The sequence below is a fragment of the Gigantopelta aegis genome, chromosome 2, assembly GCF_016097555.1.
Source record: "Gigantopelta aegis isolate Gae_Host chromosome 2, Gae_host_genome, whole genome shotgun sequence".
Lineage (NCBI taxonomy): Eukaryota > Metazoa > Mollusca > Gastropoda > Neomphalida > Peltospiridae > Gigantopelta > Gigantopelta aegis.
In genome coordinates this window covers 25,076,297-25,098,645 of record NC_054700.1, presented here as the reverse complement: position 1 = coordinate 25,098,645, position 22,349 = coordinate 25,076,297, and the positions used below count along the sequence as shown (strand labels likewise).

The 22,349-nt window shown below is 38.4% G+C and overlaps 1 protein-coding gene across 1 annotated transcript in view; it reads left to right on the top strand.

The window, feature by feature from the left end:
* LOC121383095 overlaps positions 1 to 19,473 on the top strand; it is a 40,216-nt gene extending 20,743 nt beyond the window's left edge. Inside the window, exons 5-7 of the mRNA XM_041512875.1 lie at positions 635 to 2,409; positions 16,708 to 16,763; positions 19,302 to 19,473. Coding sequence (XP_041368809.1) covers positions 635 to 2,409; positions 16,708 to 16,763; positions 19,302 to 19,426 — 1,956 coding nt within the window. The 3' untranslated portion in view covers positions 19,427 to 19,473. The remainder of the gene's footprint in view (positions 1 to 634; positions 2,410 to 16,707; positions 16,764 to 19,301) is intronic.
* The last annotated feature ends 2,876 nt before the right edge of the window (positions 19,474 to 22,349 follow it).

Here is a 22,349-nt window from a genome sequence, read left to right as displayed (position 1 = left end):
CATAATGAGGCCTGCTAGGCCCATGTTTAATAAGTAATTTGGCGAAATGTTCTGCTCACCCATAGCTAGGCCTGCTAGGCCCATGTTTAATAAGTAATTTGGCGAAATGTTCTGCTCACCCATAGCTAGGCCTGCTAGGCCCATGTTTAATAAGTAATTTGGCGAAATGTTCTGCTCACCCATAACGAGGCCTGCTAGGCCCATGTTTAATAAGTAATTTGGCGAAATGTTCTGCTCACCCATAACGAGGCCTGCTAGGCCCATGTTTAATAAGTAATTTGGCGAAATGTTCTGCTCACCCATAGCTAGGCCTGCTAGGCCCATGTTTAATAAGTAATTTGGCGAAATGTTCTGCTCACCCATAGCTAGCCCTGCTAGGCCCATATTTTAGAAAGTCTTAGCTCTACAACTTCGTAAAGCCCTCATAGGTTATGACGTCACTATGGCATGTGTTGTAGTGACTTCATAGCCTATGATGGCTTTACGTTATTGTAGTGCTAAAATAGCTTAGAAAATTTGTAGCCTGATTTCTAGCACTAGTGCTGAGGTGTAATTAAGCTGACCTTCCCTTCCTTGTTCATTAAGATTGTATAAATGGATGTTTACATAATATTGTTATACTCTTACACTTCAGCCAACATCCAGCATTCAGTCCAGGGCTTTGACTCGATTGGCAGAATGCAGCATTATACAAGACAAGGTGAAAGCTTTTCGCAGTTGCCATAGAGACTGGAAGTCCCTCGCGGCTTATCTCGTAATGAAACAGAGTGGTCGCCGATACAAGAAAAAGAAAAATCGCGACATGAAGAGTGCCGAGGTTGAAACGACCAACATAAAAGCAAGACAGATAATGACTGATACGTATCTGCAGCGAAAGCTTGTGGAAGGTGAGGATGATCTTCCAACAACAGTTGACTGGGGAGAAAATAATAATTTATTTAGTGATAGAGTGACCGGGGATCAGGAAGGTGTGGGAACTAGAAGTTCTGATGATGAAAAAGATGAATCAGTAAGCAGTCAATTTACAAAACATAAAGATGAATTACCCAAAAAGGAAGTGGGTGATATAAATTCTAACAAATCTGTTTGTCTGACAAAGCGTCTGCTTAAGTTTTTCCCTGATAAGACAAAAGAATCAGATTCTGAGGAGTCCAACTCATTGGATGGTGCAGACGTGAACTCTGATGGTGAACATTGCAGTGCTGAAAACACTAAAGATGAAACTGTCATGTCTAAGACAAAACCTGTTACAAAGAGACAGTCTGAACCAACAGTTTGTGATGCTGTCAAGAATGTTCACCTTACAAGTTCAGACAGCAAGAATGAAAAGTTGTGTAAGGACAAACTTGTTTCAAAGAGACAGTCTGATTCATCCATACTTGGCACTGCATGGACATATTCAGATGATAATACAGATGGACATTCAGAAATTGAAAACAACAGTGGTAAACATTTGAAGTTGAAAGACAAACTTTCAAAAAGGAAATCTGATTCAAGAGTTCTTCATAGTAGCAAGAGTGGTGGACATAAATGTTCAGACAATACCTCAGACAGTCATTCTGAAGTAGTAAACATCAAAAGTAAAAATTTGGTGTCTGAGGACAAACTGGTTTCGAAGGTGACCAGGGATTCAACAGTTCATAAGAGTGATAAAAGTAGTAAACGTACAGATCTTAGCAAGGGCAAGAGTTTAGTGAGTGATGATGAAAGTTTTGAAAGTGACTGTCGAGATGATGGTTCTGATTCTGAGTCAATTAGTGACCATGATTCTGATCACACTAAAGAAGAAGACGAAGAAGAAGATGATGACATGGCAGAGGTCTGTGTTAAGAAACAACAGCTGAAACAGACAGAACTAAAGAACAAAGTCAACCTTCCATCTACTGACTCCACTATCAGTAAGGAAATGGTGATTAAGAAACTAAATATGGACACCTTGAGCGATGATATTGATGAAGAAGAGACCAATCTTGCAGAGGATTTTCCAGATTTTCTGATAGGTGAAACACAAGAGTCTTCTCTGAAGAAAAGAAAAAAGGATCCATTTTTTGTATCCAGTGATGTTGAAGAGGATGATGATATAAAGAAGGGAGATAATTCAGTTGAAGTTGAAGAACAAGGAGGAGTGAGTGATGAAGAACTTGCTAATTATGAACACATCCAGAAAGCAAGACATGCATTCAAGTCTGATTTTGTGGACAAACTTGGCAGCAAGGGTTACAGAAGATATGACTGGACTCGAGGGGGAGCTGGAGGGTCTACACATGCGAGGTACTCAAAGCGAGGCAGCATGACTCGAGGGGGAGGACGGTTTAGTGAAAACCGAGAAGGTCATTCATCAACGTTTCAGAGACAGAATACTGGGAGTTGCTGGGAGAAAGAAAAGAGCAACTTTAACTCTCAGAATCGGTAAGCTTCACATTTCAATGACTATGAGGTGAAATGTTTTGGAGTAAAATGTTTTGAGATAAAATGTTTTGAGGTGAAATGTTTTGGGGTCAGCTTGTTTGTAGGTCGAATTTGTGTAACTGAGTTTCATTTAGGACATCATTTATCTGATGATGATGGTTTACACAAAAAAGAGATGGGATACCTGAATTTGTTTTCCGTAATCCATGAATGGTTTACACAACTTTGAAATTCTCAGAGCCTGGTTTATACTTATTTCGGTATTATTATTTTGGGCACCTGTATTTTGCGCACCATGTTTGTTTACTTGAATTTGGTCCATTCCGAAGCCCTACGGAAATCTGTTTCTGTAATTGTTATATATAGTAACGTCTGTGGCAGCAGCAGGTTTTCTTTTTCTTTTGGCCAAATGTCAAAATAACTACTGTAAATAATAAATTATTAGCAATCTTAAGACTTTAGCAAGGTAGGCATTATCAAACATTAAAGAAAAACTTAAGTTGTAGTATCGGCTGAGAGAATATTTTGATACATCTTGAGGTTATATAGCTTACAGACCAACTATTGTTATCATCAAAAGCATACATGTAACCATTGTTATATGTTAGTTAATTACCAACAAAACATTGGCACAAATTGTTTTCATATGTTTAATCTCCTGTAGACCGGTCTCCTTAAATTTACCATCATGAAATATTAGCATTTAGTAGGGCCTCGCTAAATTTGCTAATATTTCATGGTCGCTAATGTTTCCTGATTTACAGTACAGTACTCAAAATAGTAGCCTGCAAAAAGCAATACATTTTTCACACCTCGCAGGAGAAATAGAAATTCCCAGAGCTCACCCTGTCCATTGCTAAATTAGCCAATAGACCTCTTTCACATTCCACTGCGCATGTGTCCGTTGCGGGGTAACTCGAGGACGCAAACTGTGAACTCAAGCGAGATCTCGCAAAAATAGACCTGTGGACAAGTTGGGGGGCATAGACAATGAGAGGCCACGCAGTAGGAATGTGAATATCTCCATGATTAATTATTCTATCAGTAGGGAACCCGAAAATTCTGTTGACATCCAACAAGACTTATTGGAGACATTTGTGAATTATTGCTTATCACGAAAATATTTTTTTGTTAACGCCCAACAAACCATGGGTTCGGATTTGTACGCAATAAATATCGGATATAGGCTGAAATAATATTAATGTGTGCACGTGTGTATCAGGGTTCGAACTTAACGGTCGCCCGATCGCCCCTGGCGACTGAAATCAATAATTAATAAATAAATAAAAGTACAGCTATGTAGCCTACTTTACACCATGAAAAAGTGTAGGTCTGCTTTTACATATAAACATATGCCCAATATAAGAATAGGTGTAAGGTAAGTTAAGTGGCATGTAAAATTGGGCACAAATTCATGTCAACAAGATTCAGCCCTGGTTATGTGTAGAGCTGGGCGGTATACCGTATATACCGTTCAGTATCCGTTCAGTATCGGTATTATGTCAATACCGATTTTCCGTACCGAGCAAATTTCAAAATACCGAAATTTCGGTATTGAAAAATGGGGTGGTATAAATCAGACGAGAGCCTTGTGTATGGAATTTAATTGTATTTAGATGAAATTAGCGGGTGAGCCATAACACAGGCATGCAATTAAAGCCGAGTATACCAAAAATAGCGCTCGATATCGGTATCATGTCAATACCGAATACCGTACCGATACCGAGGTAAATCACCCCTAAAATACCGATATCGATACCGAACCTCAAATTTCAATACCGCCCAGCTCTAGTTATGTGTACACATAGATCGTATTCACTGAACATTATATTTTAGGTGTTTTTTTAAATTATTATTATTTCATTGAGATGGGGTGGGGGGAGGAAGGGGTTGTGTCGGTTATGCCAGTGCTCAACGTTTGGTGAACGCAAGCATCTTTGTTTGTTGGAAATTATATAATTGGGAATTATATAATCCTATTATCTAATTTAATATGAAATGCTAAGTGATTTCGCAAACCTAACACATGCATAGCTCGTGTCCTAACACGTGCGTAGCTCGTGTCCTAACACGTGCGTAGCTCGTGTTCTAACTTCTAACACACGCATCATGTCTCATGAATACTAAGTAGGTGTCAACAGTGACAGTGGGGAGTCACAGTGGCAAGTCTGTTATTTATTTAAAGAGTGGGTTGGTTGAGTGCAGGAAAATACTCAAAATAAATGTTTTCTCTTATAATCTGTTGCAATATTGTTGGTTTTTTTAGAAAATATTATTTGGGCAAGTGAAAATAGATCCATGAAAGTGCTGTCAGCACTTGCCCGGATGGCAACTCGAAAAAAAAGTTAAGCGCAGACACTGGTGTATGTATGCAGATATTTATTGTATTTAACATAATTTAAATATTTATAAAGCATTATACAAATAAATACATTCAGGATTCTTGTCGGGATGTCTTTTCACCAAGTTATTTAAAATTTTGTTCGGTATTTGGAATAAAATTAAATAATACATATGAAAGTTGAGCTATGGTATATAAAACATTAGAATCAGGCCCGTAAGAACGATATCTGGAGCTGGGGGAGGAGTGGAGGGGACACAATCTGTAGTGGAGGGACACAGTCTAGTTGGGGGGGGTGGGGTGGGGCAAAAGCCATATTTTAAACCGGGTTTATAAAAGTGGGGCTATAGTCTTCGACTTCTTGGTTGCTACCGATTTGAGAATGGTTAGAAATGTAACTATTGCATATACGGCTATTTAAATTCGAAGCAAGATTATTTAACCTGAGAAAGAATAAGTTTAATTTATAACAGATTAGACTAGCCAACAGCTTGATAATATAGCTACAAACTCAGGATGGTCTCTTTATTATAAACTCGCATGGGTTTATTATGCGCAGTCATAAGGTACTTCGTAAACATATTAAGTACCATGTCAGGCCCGTAGCTAGAGGGGATTGAGAGTTCCGCTCAAATGAAAAAAAAAAGAAGGATTTTACATGTAACAGTCCTTGTTCCAAAATGACCGGGATAACATAGCAAGAATGTCTGTCTGAGGTTCCATTTGCTGAAAGTTCGATCCTCCTCAGTAGGCCCATTTGATTATTTCCCGTCCCAACCAATGATCCATCAAAGGACATCGTGTACATGCTATCCTGTTTGTGGGATGTGAGAAGTATGCCGTGTATCATTTATTATAAATACATTGGTATGACTGAAAACAAACGGGTTCTTGTCGTGGCTCTGTGACCAGGCCATTTTACATGCATACCACAACTTAATGTAAATTGTTAACGTATATTTCGCAACAATAGTTGGTGTATTATTCCCGAGTGTAACCGGCGTCATCTCATTGTTTGGCAAAGGGTTCTATATATATATATATATATATATATATATATCTGGGGAAACCCCCTCCCCACCCCCGTCTACGGCTCCGCGCCTTCGGCACTCGCATTTGATGAGTTCCATTTACATGAAATTTTGACACACCCCCTCCCCCCGCTAATCATATTGGCTATGGGCCTGAAGTTGTATACACTATTCATAAGTTAGACCAAACATCAAATTAGGATCGTATTGAGTTGCATGGGTCTACCACTCTGGAAAAGTTGCTGCACTTTATGTTATGTATAATCATGTACTTTATAAAAGCATGTGATACCTGCACACCATATCGATATATAGTGCTGGAACTTCTCCCTATACTTGTAAATGTGTATCAAAGTGCTGATGCAGTGTTCTCCAACCCCAGTAAACGGCTTGTACACCCGCCAAGCTGAGAATTTGCGCCGCCAAGCTGAAGATTTTCGCAAACGGGTCCGCCAAGCTGATAAAAAATGCCGCCAAGTCGAAAATCAATCCGCTATGACGAAAAAAACTTCCGTCAGTTCTATTCACCTATCGCTATATTTAGCCTGTACTTGGACTTGGAGTATACAGGGATTTACTGGACGCACAAAATTTGCGTATAGGACGCACTAAAACTTAACTGGACCCGCAAAAATAGAGATACTGCGTCCCGTGGGACGCATAAAATATCTGACATTTTCAGTAACCCTGTCCACTATCAAAGATCGATCATTCTGTGTAACACACTATTTTTTATCTACCTATAAACTGCGTATTCAAATGGGGATTCCCCATATCGAAAACAAAAAGTTTTAATCTCTGGGAACACTGCGTCTTTATCCTTTGCTGCACTTAATCGGGTAAAGTTGGTAATTTCCGGAAAGAGATTGCGGATTTGCGATCATTCGGAACTTCTGGTCAACAGGCCGAACACAATCGGAAATTCCCGGGCGAATAAAACAAATTGGTTAAATGTTCTGATTTGCATTAACAAACAAGTAGCACGATTCATAAACAATGCATGGTATTGTGAGTATCATTTAGCTTGCAGGAAATGGTTCAAATAATTATACAGATCAAAGTGAAATGTTGATTTGAAAGAATAAACAATGAATACCGACATTGATTTCCTGAAAGGAAAAACAACACAGCTTGTTAAATTTACTTTAATGAAACATATAGTATACACGTGATTTGTTGTCTGCAGCTCTCTGTCGTTTGTGTGGTTTTGGGACCCTTTGTTTTCAGGTTGGGACCCCCAAAAAAGAAAGAGGTGAGTCCAAGGGACCCCCATTTCAGAAAAACAAGGTAAATCCCTGAGTATATAATAATAATATTCTAATTCAACACATTTGTAAGAACGAATCTGATTGGATCCCTGCTAAACATTTCAGGTGGTAAAATCACTGATATACCAGTCGCAAATTTTCTGGCAGAAATACGTCATAGATTAAGCGAGGAACAGGGTTGTTTTGTAATGACGTCATAAAGACAATTTCTGTAGCGTTCATATTACGTACAGAAGTTGTTAAATACTGAGAAGTTTTTATGTCTGAACATATTATTCTTTATTAGTCGTTATCTAATCATGAGAGCGGATTAAATATGTCAAATTACAGATCTATGTTCGAGCCGCTAACTGTCCGACCACCCATCGTCTGTTAATGGGCTACCTAATGACGTCACCAGCTGGTGACGTTTATAGGCTTATTCTTAATACAAATGTGACAATTTCCTATTTAAAATCAACCAGCAAACAGTTTAATTAGAATAGGGATAACCCTACTGTGTTTTCCGATTTGCTAACGCGTCGCCAATAAAACTAAATTTGCGACAGTAAAACCACCGATATACGTCCGCAAATCGGAAAACACAGTAGGGTTATTCCCTAAATAACGTTAGAAAATTTATTGCATGAAGTTAGACATCAAAGCACCTATTGAAGAAACCAAAGGACCTACTGAAGAAAGCTCGGGCTTCATGTCTGAATGCTCGTAGTGTATTGTTTGTACTGCGATAAGCGTCGTGCACCCTCCTGTAATTACTGCAAGGCCTATACGATCCCTGGTTTGTTTCATCAGCATGCAGTTTACCGCGATATGACGTCACGACCACTCCCTATAAAATCCTGCACAGGCTAGCGCATTGCGTCCTGATCGTTTATACCGACGTAATATTTAATCATGGCAGGGAAGAAAGATTTGTCCGCTTTCGGATTTATCGGTAGGCCTACATGTACCAACGATAATGCTTCAAGGCCCCTCCCTAATACCGGCACTAAACGACCTTCGTCAGAAGACCCCACAGTCAGCAAACATTGGACAACATTTTCAGATGCCTACCGTAAGAAGTACCCCTGGATAGATTATAAAGGCCGTGATGAAGGTGAAGCCTAGGCCCTATTTAAAATATTTTTATTTCAAATTCGATACCAAATGTAATTTATTGATTTTATAACATAGATATTAATCGCCGATTTAACCGATTTCTGTGATGGTTCTACCCTTCGTGTGAAATTTGACGTAGGTCTAGTTTAATAAAGCCCAGCCCACAAAGTACCACGTGCAGCATTAGCATTTTGGCACGTGGCCACTGACCTGCCGACCTTTCTCGCTGCATCCAATCTGATGCGGTTGTCAATGGAGGCGGTGCCACACTGAATTTAAAAATGAGTTTGTATAATGGTGAATTGTGGGCATGTACATAAAAAATGACATTCATCCTCATTTCTTTTATTTTGACGTCGGCCGATAGATGCACTTTCATCACGGACACACTGGCGGGCATGGCGGATGGTTGAACCGCTGCTAAAATTAACTTTATAAGCCAGAGGTCAGGTTATCTTTTACCAAAGTAAGCTCCGCTTGGATATTTTGTTGATAAATTAACTGAGTCGCGCTCAAATGCCATTCATCATTGGGTTTTCTTGATTGATGTTTAGATTTTTAAAGCCTCCAGAACTGTTATCAAAATCATGGCAATCGGTAATTAACAAGTTTCATTAGTGTCACTGTGCTCAACAATTGTTAATTACCCCCTGCTAAGGTTTATTTGCATCAGGTTGCTGGCTGGCCGATCTCGCCGGACAGGCCATTGCATACTATGATTTTGAGTAAATATTAGTCCTTGCGAGTAATTGACAAGGGTCCGGGCAAATTTCATGCAGGGGAATTGTCTATTGCTGGCTGTTGGCATGTTGAAAACCATAAATCGAGAATAATATTTTATGCAATAAAAGACTTCAAAATACTATCCCCAGATGCCAGGATCTATATGATCTTTTATTTTCAAAATTTTCCAGGTGAGATTAACCCACTGGCCGCACACATTTAGGCCTATGATCATCTAGGCCCTACTACTTCAGCGTGACCGGTGCTGGTGCGGCAGATCATGAGATAGATTATGGTTCACTTTATTTAAATCAACTATTAAATGCCAGAAAAAAAGCACCTTTCCGGTGCGAGAGGGGGCGAACCCCTCTCGAGCTCACCCTCCCCCCCCTCGTGGACTTCGTCCACTCGTTTGTGAGGCCTTGGGCCTCACATGTCCGCCAACCTGATCGCATAAAAGTTGGAGAACACTGCTGATGGTATCGCTAACGATCTCGACCAATGTTCTCAGGTTCAAAATACAAAATAGTAACCAAACACTATTGTACATACAGATATATGTTTACTTCAAACTGATCTTCATGTAAAGAAGATGTCATCTTCTAAATTCTTCAAAACAAACAACGTAAACAGCATGTCATCTTTTACTTCTGCGTTTACATGTGATGTCAAACTTTGAGCCGCGTTTACTCGGTTTCTGACATCATGCTTAGTTGTAGGTTTTCACGTGTGACTCATATATATCTTTTAAAACTTTGTAAATATCAGATATTATTTCAAGTGAAGTTGTATGTATCTGAGTAAATAAATAAATACATAAGTAAATAATTTGTGGATAGACATGTAACATTGATTAGTAGTTGTACGACTCTGTTTTTTAATAAAACGATAAGGGGAAAATAGAGCTGTGAGGTTTTTTTTAGGTTTTTTTAGGGGGAAGGGGAGGCATATTTTATTAAATTTTAAATACTGATACATGTGGAGAATTAAACATCACTGGAAATCCTCGCGAGTATTTAACTATAATTCTAATTGTTAAAAGTAAAAAACACATTCCACTAAAGTTAATTTTATTGTATGAATCTTTTAATTTTGCGTTGTTAAAATACCCTTGACAGGCAGCTCCAGAGACTTCGTCTAAGTTAATGTTTCACTGATTTTGGTCTTAAACCATTCCGATGTAAACTTTAGTAGACTGTTTTTCGCAGCCATTTTAACATCTTATATGAAATATGTACGTTAGGCACTAGAGATTCACAGCTCCTATGAAGCTACTCACAATGCTCATGACAACTGTCGATCATGCCCCCCAATTTGTATATAGCCTCGATACCGTCCAATTCGGCAAGTGAAGGTACTCTTCGCACGCATGCGCAATGGGAATGTGAAAGAGGTCTATTGCTATTTTTTATACAAAGTGGCTACAATATTTTGTCTTTGGCTAATAAAACATTCTTTAAATAACCATTTTCAAGCATTTTGAAGGAAATACATATCTGAAAATTTTCTAAAACTAAATTTGTTACAGTGTGACCCCTTAATTCCCCTGTTAAAACTAAAAAAAATTGCATGAGAATGTAATAATCTTGAAAGTAATTGGTTTAATTGCACAAATAAAGAATTTTGTCAATAGGTTACAACACTTACCCAGGTAGTACTAAATGTATTTGTCCAGTAGTATCAACTGTCTTCTCTATTTGTTGATTTAAACTTTATTTTTTAAAATAGTGTCCATTTGTTGATTTGAAGTTTGTTGTTTGTTTGGTAGTGTCCACTTGTTCATCTAAATACAATTATTGTGTTGATGTATGCCTTGGTGACCACTTGTATGGCCGTGGATGTTGTGAGGTTCCTTTCCACTCGGGAGCCATTCTTTTATGGCTGGCATTGGTTCAAAAAATGTTTAGGGATTTTGGCCCATGTGTCATTATTGTGTGTATATTATTTAACATTTTTTGCCCCAAAACACTTCTGTGAGGTGTTTTTACCCTGTTCATAGCTGAGAAAAGTCTCTCACAAACAGTTGTGGCTGGGCTCAAAGTAAACATGAGCTCTTACTTTGGAAATGTTTTTAAATAGTGCAGGCTTGGTAAACAACAGCCGGGGAGGGGATGTACATCGATTGCAGCCTTGTATTTTTAACTTATTGAGCATAATTTATTTGTTAAAAACTATTAATAAAGCAGAAACAATGAATATATTCATGTATGCTTAACGGGCATCGCACCATCACGATTATGAATCATTGATGTAGGGCTAATGAAATCTAACCTGTCACGATTATGACTTAGGGCTAATGAAAAATAACTTCACCTTACCTGTTCATTTTACACGAACGTAGATTTAAATTTGTAAAGTACTGAAAAAAACTCGGAAATTATATCTATAAACTTGTTTGTTCATTTGCAAAGAGCAGATTCCGGAACCACGTTAACGTCTAATTTAATTTGAATATGACAATTTTAAACTGTATCCCACCTCATTTACCATGTTTGCAAGGATTAAACATTATGATTGCACACACAAAGCATGTATACTTTATTTTTATATAAGCTGTAAAGCGTATTGGACGCTATTTCTCTGAAGATCATCAAACTGATTATTTGTATGAATTCAGTCAAACACGTTCATTGGTGGAAATTACCGATCTTAGTCGATAGTAAAAGGGGAATAACTTTAAAGTTGTTATCGAACTTTTCAACACATTGTTTTCCATTTTGGTGTGTCAACACATTGGCAAGAGTTCCGATCGTTCCAGCATTTAGGGTTAGTGTTAGTTCTCCTCAGAGTATGTAAATGCTCGTACGATTGGAACTCTTTCCAAAGGTTTTACCAAGATTTGTAACAAAATTTTAAAAATGTTTTAGGTGTTGCATTAGTCATTTGTCATCGGGCATATGCAGTTAACATAATTACTTGCCTGGCATGAAAATTCCACTTGGCACAGGCGTCAGGCGATGGGATTTTTGAACCCCTGACTTTGCTATTTTCAAGATCTGCAGTATTAGCTTGGGTTACCTCCAGCCCTCCCATTATTGATACTGATATGTAGGGGAAGGCTGGAGAGCTCAGGTCACCTCCAGTCCTCCCCTTATTGATATTGATATGTAGGGGAAGGCCAGAGGAAACTATGTAATGCTTTGACAGTCATTGACAACCAAATGGTCACAAGCTACTGTGTCTAAAATAAAAACTTTGTTCCTAAATCTGATACCACAGAGCTTTAGTTTGATTATTCTCGAGTCCAGTCATGACATTAAACTTGAATGTTTCTTTGTGTAGTGGTGGTTGTCGACGATTGCCAAAGCATTACATAGAGTTCCCTCTAGCCGTACCCTACATATCAATATAAATAAGGGAGGGCTGGAGGTGACTCGAGCTACTGCAGTACATGTACACATATGCCGAGATGGCGTTAAATACCCCAGGGTGTGCACTTTATGGTCACCCGATTGCTTATGGCAAGTCAAAATAGCATCGGGCAAGTCAAAACCTTATAACGTGTATGACGTATGTATCAAAATGCAAATAACTAATGTTTGTAAGAGATCAGAAAGTTATTTTTTATTTATTGTTTTCAACTGGTTTCCTAGTAGTATCTGCACAACCAAACCCATATAGAACATAATAGAGACAGTCTAAAACCATTCGGAATGCCGTGGCCGGTTTTGATTATGTATTCGGAAAACCTCGGCCATGTAAATATATTCGTAGGTTCAGTCGGAACACCTCGGCCATGTCCGTCTTTACTTTCCATTTAGTTACAATCGGAACAACTCGTCACAATCCGCTACACTATGTTTCGCAGAAAGGTTTTTTGAAATTATATTGTGTTGGAATGTTTTCGTTTCTTACGGAATATACCGAGTCTACTGTTACTATATAATTAGTTCCGTTTGATATTGGCTCACATTAACGAATGATACTAGTTCACATTATTGTATGATATTCAAACAATATTCTCTACTACGTTATTATAGTGATTTACTTTGTATGGTTTAGAAATATTTTGTTATTGTTATTATCCGTTTCATTATTCAGGGTTCGCATGCATCCTGGAAAGTGCTGGTAGGTACTGGGTTCGGATCCCAGTCGAGGCATGGATTTTTAATTGAGATACCGACTCCAAACCCTGAGTGAGTGCTCTGCAAGGCTCAATAGGTACATGTAGGTGTAAACCACTTGCACCGACCAGTGATCCATAACTGGTTCAACAAAGGCCATGGTTTGTAGTGCTGCAATGATAAACCGGTATATTGTGATGTTTCATCAGCTCGATACAAACCGCGGTACAGTTTTGTGTATCACGATTTTTACACGTTATTGTTTTCTTGTATCTTATTTGACGAAAAAAAAAGTGTTTTATTTAACGACGCACTCAACACATTTTATTTACGGTTATATGGTGTCAGACATATGGTTAAGGACCACACAGATTTTGAGAGGAAACCCGCTGTTGCCACTACATGGGCTACTCTTCCGATTAGCAGCAAGGGATCTTTTATTTGCGCTTCCCACAGGCAGGATAGCACAAACCATGGCCTTTGTTGAACCAGTTATGGATCACTGGTCGGTGCAAGTGGTTTACACCTACCCATTGAGCCTTGCGGAGCACTCACTCAGGGTTTGGAGTCGGTATCTGGATTTAAAATCTCATGCCTCGACTGGGATCCGAACCCAGTACCTACCAGCCTGTAGACCGATGGCCTGCCACGACGCCACCGAGGCCAGTTTGACAAACAAACATACCACTCGTCTGTTTACGCGGTGACTTTAACTTAGCGATGACACGAACTGGCAGCAGGCGAAAAATTACATGCTTTTTAGCCTGGGAGATCTTATTAAAGTTGATATAAAGAAAAAAGAAAGAAATGCTTTATTTAATGACGCACTCAACACATTTTATTTACGGTTATATGGCGTTAGACATATGGTTAAGGACCACACAGATTTTTAGAGGAAACCCACTGTCACCACTTCATGGGCTAGTCTGTCCGATTAGCAGCAAGGGATCTTTTATTTGCGCTTCCCACAGGCATGATAGCACAAACCATGGCCTTTGTTGAACCAGTTATGGATCACTGGTCGGTGCAAGTGGTTTACACCTACCCACTGAGCCTTGCGGAGTCGGTATCTGGATTAAAATTCCCATGACTTGACTGGAATCCGAACCCAGTACCTACCAGCCTGTAGACCGATGGCCTAACCACGACACCACCAAGGCCGGTGATATATAGAAAGGAAGGAAATGTTTTATTTAACGACACACTCAACACATTGTATTTACGGTTATATGGCGTCAGACATGGTTCAGGACCACACAGATGTTGGGAGAGGAAACCCGTTGTCGCCACTTCTTTTATATGCACCATCCCACAGACAGGGTAGTACATACCACAGCCTTTGTTACACCAGTTGTGGAGCACTGGCTGGAATGAGAAATAGACCAATGGGTTCACCGACAGGGATCAATCCTAGACCGACCGCGCATCAAGCGAACGCTTTACCACTAGGCTATGTCCCGCCCCTCGATATAGGTGACTGTCTAGTATGTGGAATATTTGTCATTGTAATGTTGGTTTGGTGGGGGGTTTTTCATGATTTTTGTCTGGACAAAACGTGGAGGAAATCTACCGGTAATTAAAGGTAGGTCCTAGTAGAGTACAACAATCTCAAGTTGTCAAACGTCCCAACAGCAAAGGATCCTCTGAAATTTCCTCTTGCTTGGAGTTGTGGCTCAAGAGTTATCCCCATGGCACAGAACACGTGACCCTCTACTCAGACACAGCCGCCAGACAGAATAGAAATTCAATAAATTCTGCCATGTTCCGTCTTGTTCTTAAAGGAACGCACTCACCTCGTCAGAATCATTAATCAAAAGTTCATGGAGAGTGGGCACAGTCAGATAGAGGTTGACTGTGTTCACTCTACCATTGAGAGGAAGGGGCAGACCAATAAAGTCTACACCCCCATTGATTGGTATGCAATTGCACGCTGCTGCCGGCTGGCCCAGCCATATAATGTCATTGAAATGACATACAAAGATTTCATAAATCACAAAGAAGCCAGTACAAAAATGATGAAAAACAAAACAATGTATGATGATGGCAAGAAGATCAAATGGACAAAACTCAGATGGATAAGGCACACAAAGATCTGTCAGCCATCTTTGTCAAAGAGCGTTTAGATGATACCTTCATCAGGGTGCCCTTGTCTTTGGCAAAGAAAAGAAAGACCAAGGGAGGAGGAGCAGCAGAAGTCCCTAACCTATACAAGGCCCCATTGCCCATGAAAGCTTTGAAGCATAAGGATCTAATAGCTATTGCCAAGGACATCCCTGAAGACCGTAGCACTTTTTATGATTCTCTTAATAGGGATAACAGTCCAGATATCAGCTTAGGAGAGGAAAACGAAGGCTAGCTAGACCTGACAACGAAGATGGCTGACAGATCTTCTTTTAAAGCCAGTTAGGTTGTGGCAGTACTTGAGTTGTTTCAATAATTAGGACTGTTAGAACTGGTACTGGTCTGCCATCTTTTATGATCTGCTGTTATTTGTTTTGTTGCATATTAAAGATGAGTTGTCATTCGCAAGAACCATGATTGTCTGTTGTTTGTGTGAACCTTGAAAGAACCACAATGCACTAAATAATATCCATTGCATGATTATCTTTATAATAATGATCTACAGAATAGCCAAAAGGGTGTAAGTCATTTTAATGCATGCTGTATTAAATAAAACATTTTTTTTTTCTTCTTAGTCTTAGAAGTTAGATCTTGTTAGTATAGTAATGTTAACATAACAGCTGGTAAAGATGTTGCTGAAATCCATTTCAATTTATATCAGTCAAATTAAGCGTAATATTTTAGTGGTATTGAGGTAAAAAAAAAAATGAGGTTAGCATATAACATTGTTTATACTCAATTTGGGCCTGCTTGTTTTGGGCATATATATTTTGGGCACAATTTTAGGCCTTTCGCCTTGACTTTGGTGCAGTCAAATCTATATAAAGTTATATAATTCTGAATCATGACCAAAAATAACTGAAACCCTCAAAAACATTTCCACATTGTGGTTAGATATGCATTATGGTTATGGAGTGTTTTGCTGTAAGATCCAGCATTGAGACACAGATGCATGCACACCCTGCACACACAGTCAAGAAAAATCTGCACACAATAATATTTTTATATATATATAATTTTACAACTTTAGCATCCATGTGTATATCTAGATAAGGTGTAGCTTATTTTTGAGACATAACAACCACTGAATAAACAGTTTACTGGGGTGCCATTAAACAAATATTTTCCAGATAATATATTCAGACTCCTGGAAAAATGTAAAAAAAGTCCTGGAAAATGAAAATGTTTTAAGTGTATGAACCCTGTAATTAAATAGTGATAGTAATTAGTAATTAACTTGTGTTGCTTAGTTTTTTGGGTTTTTTTTAATTCCTTGTCATATGGCCATAAAAGCACCTTATTCATTCCAAGACAGAGCCTTGGTAAAACATTCCAGATGTTTGATTTTGTGGGTCCTGTGACAACATAAATTATAATTTAATTACAACAGTTTGTAATAAAACCAAAACAAGTTCTGTTTTCTTCTTTTGTGTTGTTATTATTGTTTGTATGATATAATAACATGTTTTTAAAGTGCAATTTAAGTAAAAAAAAAACCCACTTTTAACAAAATTCGGCCGTGGGCTATTCAAAGGTTGTACGGGCGAGTCGAGTATTGCTGTGAGTGGCCAGATTTGCCAGTCAAAAACAAATCCTAAGTGCATACTCTAATATCCCATTCATGTAATTTTTCTTTTTCCTTTCTCGGATAGGCAACCCGGTCGTGGTGGTTCAAGTGACAGGAGAATTGACCATCAAGGAAGAGGAGGTGGGTGTTTTATGTTTTAGTTTCTTGTTTGATTAATACGTTAACTGGGTCAGTGGTGAACTCACTTACCCAGACATGGATTGAATGGTATGGTGCTACAGGGGGGTGAGGGGTGGGTGGATGTGTGCGCGTTCCCCACTTGGAAGTGCCCCCCAAAAATCAAGTGTCAGTAGATGAATACAGGCCATAGGATTTCAAATTTGATGGGAAACACCTTTTTGGTTCCGTGCCTTGTGATTATGGGAACCCATTGGAAACTGTTATTAGGTTCTGTTGATAGTCGTACTCAGTATAATAATCATGGGAACCCATTGGAAACTGTTATTAGGTTCTGTTGATAGTCGTACTCAGTATAATAATCATGGGATCCCATTGGAAACTGTTATTAGGTTCTGTTGATAGTCGTACTCAGTATAATAATCATGGGAACTGTTATTAGGTCCTGTTGATAGTCATACTCAGTATAATAATCATGGGAACCCATTGGAAACTGTTATTAGGTTCTGTTGATAGTCATACTCAGTATAATAATCATGGGATCCCATTGGAAACTGTTATTAGGTTCTGTTGATAGTCATACTCAGTATAATAATCATGGGAACCCATTGGAAACTGATATTAGGTTCTGTTGATAGTCATACTCAGTATAATAATCATGGGAACCCATTGGAAACTTATTAGGTTCTGTTGATAGTCATACTCAGTATAATAATCATGGGAACCCATTGGAAACTGTTATTAGGTTCTGTTGATAGTCATACTCAGTATAATAATCATGGGAAATGAAATTTTGGTTCTGTGATTTTACCGACATGCTACTGATTGTTTCCGTGAAGTCTGAGGCTTGTGAATGCAAATCATTTGTGAAAGATTACATGGATATAGATAACACATGTTGAATACTGAAGGTGACCAATTTCAGTGTTGTAATATAAATGACAGTGTTTGTTTTACAACTAAATGTTTACAATACAAATTTTTATATGCCCATCTAAGATGGGTCATATTATGGTATGGCAGTGTCTGTCTGTCTGTCTGTACGTACATATGTACATCCGTCTGTTAACGTTTTTTTTGTCCGGACCATATCTTACATACAGATGCATTCAGGACCATCAGACCTCACATGCAGGAACAACCTGGGATGGTGGTGTGTCACGTACTATTACTAGGTCACTGTGACCTACTTTTCACGGTCTACTGCACAGTAAATCCGTGTCCAGATCATATCTTTCATAGAGATGCATACAGGACCATTAAACCACATGTAGGAACAACCTGGGATGGTGGTTGGACCAAAACAAACTGTTTATCCATCCCATTGCAAAAATGTCACATGATTAGAATTGAATCATACCCGTAACATATTCATTAATATAGACATGGTTTTCCATGAAACTACTGATGGGTGTATCATGTACTTCATTGGTACTCTTGTTTCCTGTACATTTTATATTCATGTTGGAAAGAGAAAAAAGCTGTTAAATATAGGCAAGTATTAGTAATAATAACTAGCAATACATTTTTTATTTTATCATCCAGAAGAAAAGCCTGGTCCTTGTTTGTAGCTTTGTTTAAGACCTATTTAAGAAAGCTACAATGGCTCTAACTCCATCATAGGCTTTATGTTGACTACTGAAAGGAATACCAAGTTGAAATCTCTGAATTACAGAAGTTTTCTCTTTAACAATTAAATGGACTGTCCTGAGTTAGCTGTCACTAAAAGAAGATACTTCTGTCTAATGGAGCCTTTTCAACAACTAATAGATATTATAGGATATTAACAAGCTCCCATTTCATATCATGTTTATGTCCTGAGTGAAATAATTTACAATTTTCACAAGCTTTAGCGAGTGACATTAAAAAGTATTTCACAAGGGACATAAACATGATATGAAATAGTTGCGAGTTTAATATCCTATTTATTACCCATAATTGTTTATATCGCTGAACTCGTTTGATTTACGTTCCAGTAAGGTCACTGTGTGCCAGTCATATGATGTTGAGGTGTTCTATCCGACTGGATGTTCTAGTGGGACCTAACACTTTGATATGAACCAAGATATTTTTAACCATATGGGTAATAATATATACATTCAGGCCCATGGGAACTGGATGGTGGTGGGCGGGGAAGTGGCACAGACCTACGTCACTTGAAGACAAAAATGTACAATATATTTGTCCTACTCTGTATACCGGTAAATACATACAAAAATCTGGTTTGTGCCCCCCCCCCCCCCCCCCCCCCCTAGAGAATTTATCCCCCTGACGGCAGCTTGTGCCTGCCCTCCCACACTTCATATATCATTCTATGGGCCTATAATACATATTGTTTCCATATGTACAGAATTATTAACAGGTAAAATCTAGTTTGGGCTGTTCCAAACATTAGAATGACAAACACATTGTACGTACACATACAGGTACTGCTATTCTAAAGAAGAAAATATATTTAATGTGAATATTAGTTGTATAAAAATATAACAAACTTTAAATGATTCAGAAAATTGGTGCAGTATTGTTTTAAAATCTTTTAAGGTTCATCAATGTCTAGCCAAGCTGGTGGTGAAGTTCTACATCCATCATGGGAAGCAAGCAAGAAACGCAAGGATCAAGTCACCATTCATGCATACCAAGGGAAGAAAATCAAATTCAATGACTAATTATTCCTCAGTAACAAATAAAATCTTAAAATAAATTATATCCTATAGAAATATTTTGACTACTTTTTTTTATATTCATAACCAAGGACAATATAGATGCTTACATAATATTTGAGTCAAAGGTGTAATAATGGGTTTAGGCTGTCAATTCTGTATCATACATATGTCTAACTACACATGTAAATGATCAAATCATTTCCTGATGAAACTTTAGATACTACCTGTAGGTAATTGAATAATTCACATTGCATGCAATTTGTGTTGCATGGGTTTAGATTCGTTGTTGAGTTAGAGTTTAGACCAATGGTGGCTTAGAAATTGTGCATGCACAGTGGTTTCCATCCTAAAAAACATACAAAAAGTTTGTTTTGTTTAAGGACACCACTAGAGCTCATAGATTAATCAATCATTGGCTATTGGATGTCAAACATTTGGTAATTTGTATACATAGTCATCAGAAGAAACCTACATTTTTTCTAATGCAGCAAGGAATCTTTTATATGTACCATCCCACAAACAGGACAGCACATACAATAACCTTTGATATACCAGTCGTGGAGCACTGGCCGGAACAAGAAATAGCCTATTGGGCCCTCCGACGGGGATCGATCCCAAACTGACTGCGCATAAATCGGGCACTTTGATAAGTATATATACTGCTTAGTCTCCTGAACATTTCAAATGTTTTGTAACATACCTTCTGATGTTTTCAATACACCTCTTTTCATTCTGGTGCTTAAAGCTTTTGGTGTGGAGATTATTTGGCACAAAAGAAGATTTAACCTCTTTGATACTTTGTCTTTTTCTCGCAGATCACTGGTAGTGGTCCTCTGTTCATGAGGTGTGGGATATATACCAGGGTTGTAGGAATTGTGCATGACGTGTGATAGGTTGCCGGATCAAACGCCCTCAGTTAACTCACATTTTTCTGTCCCAATAAGTGGTACATGACTGATACATCAAAGGCTGTGGTATGTACTCTCCTGCATATGGGAAAATTCTTATAAAAAAAAACCTTGCTGCTTTCTTGTTAAAAGTGGCAACAGATTGCCTATTTTTTGCTCAACCAAATGATGAAAGAACCATGTGTTGGACACCAAGAGTGCTATTTCATTGTAAAAGTGTTACTTTCTGTTGGTATCTAGAGCTCATTGTGAAGAGTAAGGCTGCTATGATGAGATTAATCCCTTGTCTGGGACAGATAAACTAGATATCTGATGTGTATGCCCAGGAATGCAGGATGGTATGTGTCAACTTTAAGTGGATTTAAGCACGGAAAATATATGCAAATCAAAAGTCCATTCACCTTTCCATTGCTAGTTGCTACAAGGTGAGCAAGATTTGCCAAAGAATGGGTTTTGCTTTGAAAAGGATCATAGGTGTTGAAAGATGTTGATAACTGGTGGGTCAGCAATATATTATTTTTAAAATTCAAATTGAGGAGTCGGGTGGTGGAGAGGAGACAGTGCATTCCCTTTCAGAATTGGTGGGGGCAATGCTCCCTGACTTCATCTGGTTCCGACATCTTATAACGATTATATTTTTGTAGAAGATGGGGAATTGTTTGATCTCTGATGTATTGTATATCCTTGCCTCATTTTCTCTGTCATCGTTCTGTGGTACCAAGTGCGTATTTAGGGTGCATGTGCAGATGATGCACACACCCATCTCTGGTACTTAGAAAATTTCATTGTTTTGCAAAGGAATTCCACAATGCATTTATTCTTTGAAGAGGTCATGTAATATCTTTGTGCTTGGTGCTTCAGGGGAAGATTTCCATTTATATCATACATTTTAGTGTGTTTTTGAAGACCACTGTAGGTCCCCCTCACGGGTGTAGGAAGATGCCAAAACGTGTGTGTGTGTGTGGGGGGGGGGGGGGGGGGCACATACACACATATGTATAATATATACATGTCCTCCTTGTGCCCCCCGCTTCCTACGTCAGTGCCTCTTTAAAACGCTGCACCCGCTCCCTAGGACAACCCTGCATCTGCCACTATAGGCTCCCTAGGACAACCCTGCATCTGCCACTATAGGCTCCCTAGGACAACCCTGCATCTGCCACTATAGGCTCCCTAGGACAACCCTGCATCTGCCACTATAGGCTCCCTAGGACAACCCTGCATCTGCCACTATAGGCACCACTGTTGGCGTTAAACAAGTAACTTCTCTGATCAGTTACTTTATTTCAGGTATCTAAATATAGAATAATGAATATAGAAAACAAACATAAAATGTACAGATATTTTAGAGAACAAAATTTTACTACAAACCACCATCACCACAGATTTTTTGTTTGTTATATCCACAGAACACATTAAATCCATTTTACACAGGGCAGTGGTAACTCTGAACTTCCAAGTTTCTCTCTGTAAGCGTTGACGATATTTAAAAGGACATTCCTGCATGAGTTTGCTGCAATTTTTAAGACGTTATCAACTAACAGAGACATTTTAACGATTGTAATTGCATATCAAATATATTTTTTCTGCATAAAATATTAGTGGTTGTATATTAAACGTGTTTCTGATCGTTCTAATATTTGTACTATTTAAATTTCATTATATTTCCTAAACGTGCAAAGCTTTCTATGCAGTATGATACAAAGATTAAATCAATGCTAAAACATCCTGCACATGGTGCTGTGTTTGATAACAAATATATTAAGTTATTTGATGTAAAGCCAAATGCCATTCGAACATTTGGTCTTCGCATTAAGCAGTTTTAATCAGTTTCCAACATTGATTTAACCGACATTTTGGATATGACTTCATATTTTATTTCACCATCCCTTGTGTATAAAACCACCGAAAATTGTATTCGATCTTGTGCATCTAAAGAAAGATCGCACAGATGCATTTATTTATAAACAACATTTTATGGAAATCCAAGAGAGTTACCGTGAAAACATCCCTCTTTA